This window comes from Bidens hawaiensis, unplaced genomic scaffold (genome assembly GCF_021521415.1).
Source record: "Bidens hawaiensis isolate Kalapana, Puna unplaced genomic scaffold, B.hawaiensis_p1.1 tig00004414_1, whole genome shotgun sequence".
NCBI classification, from domain to species: domain Eukaryota; kingdom Viridiplantae; phylum Streptophyta; class Magnoliopsida; order Asterales; family Asteraceae; genus Bidens; species Bidens hawaiensis.
In genome coordinates this window covers 200,907-210,126 of record NW_027491266.1, presented here as the reverse complement: position 1 = coordinate 210,126, position 9,220 = coordinate 200,907, and the positions used below count along the sequence as shown (strand labels likewise).

Sequence of the window (9,220 nt, the reverse complement as noted above, 5' to 3'; positions counted from 1 at the left end):
AACTCAACAATGGCATCAAGAGCCGCTTATACGAATGCATGCTTCATTAGACCCAAAATTTTTCGGTTTTATGGTGGGTTTCACCATTTGGCCGAAAATTTTAGGGGTTTTGGCTACCCCATGGTTTTTCAAGGTTATACTTTACATGCATGTGGTAATCTTGAAAAACCAAGTCATTTGGATGATTGTTTAGTTTGTATGGACAAAACCCGAAACTTTCGGTTTGCTTAAGCTTGGCCGAAAGTTTTGAGGCAAAAAGGGGAACCATTTTGGTCTTGTATTATTGCATATTTGGATGTGTAATAGATGTTCATAACCTAGCCATGGCCTTGTGTTTGGTTGAATGATTGTGTTGGTTGTTTGTTCATTCGATTTGGTTGTAATATTTATTTGGGTTTGTAATCTATTTATTCATTCATATGGCTTGTAATAATAAGTATATTAGATGTATTTCTTTTACTAGAAAAATGTATTAGGACATATTTTGTAAAAGAAGATGCATGGATGGAAGCCCAAATAAAATGATGAAGGCCACAACACCGGGAGTAAACACTTGGAGCATTTGGATGCGGAATCAAGTGGGAGTTCACCGACACAAGTGCATGTTCTTTTGGGTCCCTTAGGGGAGACTTTTTGACACACTTGTCTTCGGTCAACAAGTGTGGTCAACATTAGGAGGCTATGGTTATGAACTTGTGGTTGTGTATATTTTATGCTTGCATGGTTGATTTACTTATTATTTGCAATATGGTTTGCTTAACAACTTAAAATCAACTAGCATAAAATTGGTTCCTTAGAAATCGTTAGGTAATAAAAATTGGTTTTATTAATAGCTAATGATTTCATAATAAAATGGGTTTTATTAAAAGGAATTTTGAAAATGGGTTTTTCAACTAAGTACCATACATTTGAATGCATCCAAATGAAAGGTACAATAAATAGTTTTCCAATCTAGAATTTAGAAAACTAAAATCCTTTTTAAAAACAAGTTAAACACCTTCCTTTTATACGACACTTAGTCACTTGTAGACTTGATAGTGGGTTAGGATCACCTAAGCACTTTTAAGAAAACTTGTGATCTTAAGGTGATTTTACAAGTACTTTTGGCATTAGGATCACCTAACCACTTGTATGAGTAAACTCACACGTGTGTTAAGTAGGACGACTTGATTTGAAACCATGACTATAGGATCACCTTAACATTGCATTCAAAGGTGTTGATGGGATTTAACATACCAACTAAACATATGATGTTTAACCGATCCCATAAAACTAGAAGTTGCAAAGGGTTGCAATTGTCAAACGTTGACTACCTTGTTAATTCGAATAGTAGGATAAAGGTTACCTAACTACTATTTGAATGAAAGTTGGGTTCTAGATTTTAATCAATAATTGTCTTGGAGACATTAAAGGGTATTAAAGATTAAAATTTTATTAATATCGAAAATACTAATTTGAACTTTGTTAAAATTCTTTTAGATGGCCGCAAACAATGCACCGAACGCAATTATCCCACACGTGCATAATCTATCACTAAGATCCATTCTTGATAAGGATCGTCTAAAATTTAACAACTTCATGGATTGGTATCGAAACTTGAGAATTGTTCTCAAGCAAGCAAAGAAGTCTTATATTTTAGACGATCCTATTCCCGATGAACCCGATGTCAACAACTTGGATGCCTATGCTGATTGGCTGAAATACAACGAGGATTCGGTGCAAGTTTCTTGCCTCATGTTGGGAACAATTATTCCCGAGATCCAAAAGGATTTCGAGAATCATGGGGCGTATGACATGATTACCCAGCTTAAGGAAATGTTCCTTACTCAAGCTCGGGTTGAGCGATTCGAAACGGTTTGAGCGCTTCATGCATGTCATATGGAAGAAACCCAATCTGTTTCATCTTATGTACTTAAGATGAAGAGCCACATTGATCGGCTTGAACGGCTTAACTGTCCCGTCTCAAAAGAGTTAGCCACGGATTTGATCTTAAATGGCTTAACTAAAAGGTTTGAGACATTCGTCATGAACTACAACATGAACGGATGGGACAAAAACATTGGTAAGCTTCACGCAATGCTTAAGACAGCCGAAACTGGCATGGGTGAAAAGATTTTACCCGTTCTTGCGATCAATGAGGGTGGCTCAAAGAAAAGGCATCACTCGGAACAAAAGGCAAGGGTTGCCGTTGGCAAGTGGCAAGTCAAGAAGGGGTTCAAGGGAAAGGCAAAGACGGAACCAAAACCAAAGAAGCTAAAGGTTAGCGCTGAGGATCCGTGCTTTGGTTGTGGTGATATAGGTCATTGGATGAGAAACTGTCCGACCTATCTCAAGGAGTTGAAAGCTAAGAGGGATGCGGGGCAAACCTCAGGTACAACTTTCATGATTCACATTGATCTTAATATTATTTCTTCTAACACATGGGTATTGGATACCGGATGTGGAACTCATATATGCAATTCATTGCAGGGGTTCAAAAGAAGAAATGAAGTGAAGAAAGGAGATATAAGTCTTTTCATGGGCAATGGAGCAAAGGTTGACGTCCAAGCCCGAGAAGATTATGTTTTAAAACTTCCAAATGGTTTGGAAATTATTTTGAAAAACATTTTATATTCCCCTAGTTTGACTAGGAATATTATCTCTGTTCCTGTATTAAGACAATCTGGTTATGACTTTAAGTTTGTTGATAATGGTATTTATGTTTTCATGGATAATGTCTTTTATTTTAAAGCGATGCCGTTTAATGGCATTTATGAATTAATTCATGATGACTCATACATTGATAACTCGTTGTACCAAGCTAACACCAAAAGACTCAAAATGGATTTGAGTAATACTTTTCTTTGGCATTGTCGTCTTGGTCACATAAACAAGAATCGTATTCATACACTTCGAAAGAATGGTCTTTTGAAATCAAATGTTGATTCATTTGATGAATGTGAATCTTGTTTATTGGGAAAGATGACCAAAGAGCCCTTTAATGGAACAAATGAGAGGGCGAAAAACTTATTAGGTATCATACATTCAGATGTATGTGGACCTTTTAGGACAATGACAAGAAATGGTGAAAGATACTTCATTACCTTTACCGATGATTATAGTCGCTATGGGTATGTGTTCTTGTTAAGACACAAAAATGAGGCCTTTGAAATGTTCAAAGTCTTCTAAAATGAAGTACAAAATCAACTCAACAAAACAATCAAAGTACTACGTTCTGATAGAGGAGGTGAATACCTCAATGATACATTTCTAGAACATCTTAGGAGTTGTGGGATTGTCTCACAACTTACTCCACCTGGAACACCACAACATAATGGTGTGTCCGAGAGGAGGAATCGAACTTTATTTTACATGGTTCGATCCATGATGGCTAGACGCTCATTACCTCTATCATTTTGGGGTTTCGCTGTGATCTCCGCTGCCCGTATTTTAAATATGGCACCAACCAAGAAAGTGGATAGGTCACCTTTTGAAATATGGCATGGAAAGGCTCCAAATTTTTCATATTTAAAGGTATGGGGTTGTGAGGCTTATGTTAAGATCTACACCCCTGACAAGCTTGAATGTCGATCCACTAAGTGTATATTTGTAGGGTATCCCACGGATTCGATGGGATATTATTTCTACAATCCAAGCGAGCATAAAGTTTTTATAGCTCGAATGGCTAAGTTCTTGGAAAGAAGGTTCCTTATGGAAGGAACTGATAGAACTGTAGAACTCGAAGAGGATCGAGAACTACAAGCCGATACACGTTTGGTTGACACTAGCAATCAACAAGAGGTTGTTGAGGATGATCAAATGGTTGATCAAAACACACAAAACATTCGCAAATCTGGTAGAGTTAGCACCCCACCTGAGAGATATGGATTTTTCATGGATGGATGCTACGTGGTAGATTCGGATGAACCCACCACATACCGAGATGCAATGTCGCAATCTGATTGTGACAAATGGCTAGAAGCCATGAATGTTGAGATGCAATCCATGCATGACAATCAAGTATGGGACTTGGTTGCTCCACCTCTAAATTCCAAACTCGTCGGAAGTAAGTGGGTTTTCAAGAAGAAAACTGATATGCATGGAAACTTGGATACTTATAAAGCTAGACTTGTAGCAAAGGGTTTCACTCAAACTCAAGGGGTTGATTATGATGAAACTTTCTCACCCGTGGCAATGCTAAAGTCTATTAGGATATTGTTTGCCATAGCCGCATATTATGACTATGAGATATGGCAAATGGATGTCAAAACTGCTTTTCTAAATGGGCATCTTAATGAAGATGTTTATATGGTTCAGCCTGAAGGTTTTGTCGATCCACAACATCCTAACAAAGTATGCAAGTTGAAGAAATCAATCTATGGATTGAAACAAGCATCTAGAAGTTGGAATCACCGTTTTGATGATGAAGTTAAGAAATTTGGATTCATCAAAAACGCTGATGAAGCTTGTGTGTATAAGAAAGCTAGTGGGAGCATCATAACCTTTCTGGTATTATATGTCGATGACATATTACTGTTTTGGAAATGACATTCCAACCTTGGAAGGTGTAAAAGCCTGGCTTGGAAATTGTTTTTCCATTAAGGATCTTGTTGAAGCCGCCTATATTTTGGGAATAAGGATCTATAGGGATAGATCAAGGCGGTTGATAGGTTTGAATCAAAGTGCATACATAGACAAGATCTTGAAAAGGTTCAAGATGGAAAACTCTAAGAAAGGTTTGGTACCTATTCAAAGAGGAACGATGTTGAGTGCTTCTCAATGTCCAAGCTCAAAGGATGAGCAAGACAAAATGAGTGGTATCCCATTTGCATCTGCTATAGGATCCATCATGTATGCCATGATTTGCACTAGACCGGATGTGTCATGCGCCTTGAGCATGACAAGTCGATACCAACAAAATCCGGGAACTAGCCATTGGATGGCTGTTAAGAGTATATTGAAATACCTTAGAAGGACTAAGGATATGCTTCTAATATATGGCTCTGGTGAGGAGGAACTCGTTGTAAAGGGTTACACTGATGCGAGTTTCCAAACTGATCGAGATGATTCTCGATCACAATCGGGATATGTTTTCGTTCTTAATGGTGGTGCTGTCTCATGGAAGAGTGCAAAACAAGATGTGGTAGTCTTGTCCACCATTGAATCAGAATACATCGCCGCCTCATTGGCAGCTCAAGAAGCTGCATGGATTAGAAAGTTCATTACCGATCTAGGGGTAGTCCGTACCATTCAGGACCCTCTAGAAATCTTTTGTGACAACGAGGGTGCGATTGCTCAAATCAAGGAACCCTGCGCACATCAAAAGACTAGGCACATTGAGCGGAGATTCAACTACATAGGGGATGAAGCTGAAAAGGGAAAGATATGTATTCGCAAAGTTCACACTGATCAAAACATTGCGGACCCACTCACGAAACTCCTTGAAAGACCGAAGCATGAGGGTCATACTTGCGCCTTAGGACTTCGATATTCTAGTGATTGGATTTGATCAAAATTTGTATTTGGATATTGGAACAATTTTATTTTAACTCAATCATATGGTTTTGGTTATGGTCATGTTCTTGAGTTATGTTCCATTTTAGTATGTTTAAATCCGTGAATAATTTGAATTATTCTAAACGTCCGTAGTCGTTCATATTTGTGGGAACAAATGTGAAAGTAAGACTATTATGAACATTGGATTGGTAGATATTCATGAGGTATGAATATAGCAAAGGGTTGATGCCAAGGTTCATAGATATTTATAGGATAAATATTGGACTGACCCGCTCTCAATTTTACTGCATGGAATCCTTGGGATTTGTGATCATAAGTAAATTTGAGTAAAGGCGAACTTCATAGTATCCTCCGACCTGAGATACATATTGGGTCTTGATATTCATCGACTATTATGCTTTGACTTAGTTCTTCGCTGCTCTGAAATGTGTCAGTACATAAGGCTAAGCTCAAGTATAGTACAAGGTGATAGTGAGAGACGTATGTAGTCAATATGGGATTTGTCCCTCTTATTCGTTGAGAGTTAAATGTCTAAGGCCTGACAAGTTAAATCAACAGAGAATGATCACTCTATGTCTCTGGATTTAACATGACATTTGTGGCAAAAGGATAAATGATAGTTTCACCTAAATCATTTTCAAGTATGGGACTTGAAAGGGATGATGTTATTGAATGGCACTTCGTCAGGCGTATTAGGGGTAGTAAACCGTAGTTAGGCGGTATTTGCTACTTGCATCAATCTTCTATGTATCTTGTGCAAGTGGGAGATTGTTGGAATTGATCTGCCCAAGACACATATTAGAGTTGATGTGGCTAGTACGTATTGATCCAAGTCGGGTCATATCCAATAACAAGCTAGACGAACACCGAGAATATTTGTTTATGTATGATATGATCATAAGTAAATGAATATTGACACTTGAGTTATTTGGAAAAGGGTTTCTAAATAAAAATGTACTTGTGTAATAAACAAATCATATGAATGATTTATGTTTTATGAGAGAACATTACATGTTGTTAATTAAGTTGGTTAAATAACAATATGTGAATAATGGTTACTAAGCATGTCACACAACATGTAATAAGTTTTGTTATATCTTATAAATATATATATGGATATATATTTATGTTATAAAACAAAATTAATAATATTAATAAGGTAAAGGAATCTCTTACACTTGATATTATTTTATTATTAAAGTTGAGGTAGTGGAGACATGCAATGGATATCATTGGTGGAGAGAAAGATGCTTTTGAATAAAACCAAGTCTTTCTCTTTCCTTCTTTCATAACACATAATTAATTATACACAAGTAACAAAGGTTTCTCTCTTCTCTTTTCCTCTTGGATTTTCGGCCAAGGAAGAAAGGGTTATCAAGTCTTCAAATCCTAGCTAGAAGTGGTGTCTTGTTGGAGCTTGGGGGTATACTAGCTTGAGGAGCTTCCATATTCAAGTTCATGCCTTTCAATCATCATCCTTTTCACACTTCTTTGGTTACTTGAAAGGTAGTTTAACATGCATGAACTTATAGTGACATGCATGTGTTTGATAGTGTGTAATTCGTATTTGGATCCGGGTTTGGGTTTTGCATGTATTGAATTCGTTCTATACACTAAAACTAACAATATTTAAAACTTATATCCGCTGCATTTTTGGTAAAATAAGGATTTTAACATATTGATAATCTTGTTAAAACCCAACATTATAAGCATCCCAATGCAACAAGACTTACTTTTTTCTTAATCACAATCCCACTTTCATCTCTTTTGTTCCTGAAAACCCACTTGGTTCCAATCTAATATCTGTTTCTTTGCTTACCTACAAGTTCTCACACTTGCAGATCTCTGAATTGAGCCAACTCCTCTTGTATAGCTTCTACCCAACAATTGTCTTTCAATTCTTGAACAATGTTCTTGGGTTCTATTTGGGATAGAAAGCAGGAGTACAAACAAATGTTTGTAGATTCAGAAACACTTCTTGTTACTCTTTCATTGATGTTCCCAATGATGTTCTCAGGTGGATGATTTCTTTCAACATATGAGGATTACACAATCACATCAGTAGACATATTTGAATCAAGATTTGTGTCATTGAGGTCAGGTTCATCAATGAAAAAATCAATTGTTGCTTCATGAAATTCAGGTGCTTCTTCATTATTCTGTTGTGAAGTAGAAGCATCATTGTTTCCAATATTCAAGCTTTGAAACAAATGTTCAAATCTCGCTTCACTTTCAGCTTGTCTTAGAATTTCATTTTGGTTGCTAGGATCATCCTCATTCAATATATGATCATCTTTAACTTCTTAACTGTCTTGATTACCATGTTCCTGATCTTGTCCTGGATTGTGACCTTGGTCTTGATCTTGAACTTGTTCATTTTCAGCAGTTGAGGGATCCTTAATGAATCTGTATTTAGGTCTCTTACCAGCAACCTTGGACCACAACTTGTCCAAATCAATTTTCTTTTAATATTCTTCCGTATGCACACTTGTTTTGTTAAAGTTTCATCAAAGTTCCCTGGATAAATCTTGAAGAACTTGATCAACTTCTCAAGATAAAGAGCCATGATGCTCCATCAACTGTAATGAACTGATTCTCATTGAATACAACATGAGATGATTCAATCACACTCAAATGGTCCTTTACATAGACTCAATAAGCTTTTGAGTGGGTTGCATATCCAACAAAGAAGCAATCCAAGGATTTTGATTGAAACTTGTTGAGATAATCCTTGGTGTTCAACAGTGAATATTTACAACCAAATGGTTTGAGAAACTTAATGTAGGGCTTTCTTTTAAACAAATTCTCATTAGGAGTCTTATTCTTGACTTTTGTTTAGAAGTACCCTATTCTAAACATAGCAGGCAGTATTGATTGCTTCTACCCAAAAGGTAATAGGCAAGAAAGCATATTCTAACATGGTCCTTGCAACTTCAATGAGTGTTCTATTTCTTCTATCCGCAACCCCATTCTGTTTAGGAGTTCTAGGATCATTGAATTGTTGAATAATTCCTTTTGCATTGCAAAACTTATCCATTACTCCATTCTTGAACTCATTCCCATTGTCACCTCTCATGACCTTCACCCTTGCATCCAATTGATTCTCAACCCTTATTACACATTTTTTAATTAATTCAGCAGCTTCATCTTTGGTACTTAGGAAATAAACCCACGTAAATCTTGAGAAATCGTCAACGATCACTAAACAATATCTCTTTATGCCAATACTTGGTACACTCACAGGACCAAAAAGATCCATATGGAGAATTTCAAAGACTTGATCAACTGTGTTTATGAGCTTTGTTTTGTGAGATGACTTGTGCTGCTTACCCTTTTGACAAGATATGCATTTGTCATCAAGTTTGAACTCTCTTGTGGGCAATCCAGTTACATGCTCACCCTTCAGAAGTCTATTCATGTTCTTTAAGTTAACATGACAAAGCTTTCCGTGCCACAATTTTGTTTCATTTTAAGTGTCCTTGGATACAAAACAAGTTCCACCCCTTGAAATGGCATCTTTCATATTCAATTCATACAAGTTCCCATTTCTTGGAGCTATCATCATAATCATATCTGGAGGAATCACAAAGTCAGGTTTGAGAATAAAGCAATGAGTGTCATCAAACCCAACTTTATAACCTTTTTCACACATTTGCGAGATGCTCAAAAGGATATATTGAAATCCTTCCACATAAAATACATTATCAAAAGTGACTTTTCCATT

At 36.6% G+C, this 9,220-nt stretch overlaps 1 protein-coding gene across 1 annotated transcript in view; it reads left to right on the top strand.

Moving 5' to 3' along the window:
* The first annotated feature begins 2,122 nt into the window (after positions 1–2,122).
* LOC143626547 (uncharacterized) overlaps positions 2,123–9,220 on the top strand; it is an 85,821-nt gene continuing 78,723 nt past the window's right edge. Inside the window, exon 1 of the mRNA XM_077096608.1 lies at positions 2,123–5,366. Coding sequence (XP_076952723.1) covers positions 4,496–5,366 — 871 coding nt within the window. The 5' untranslated portion in view covers positions 2,123–4,495. The remainder of the gene's footprint in view (positions 5,367–9,220) is intronic.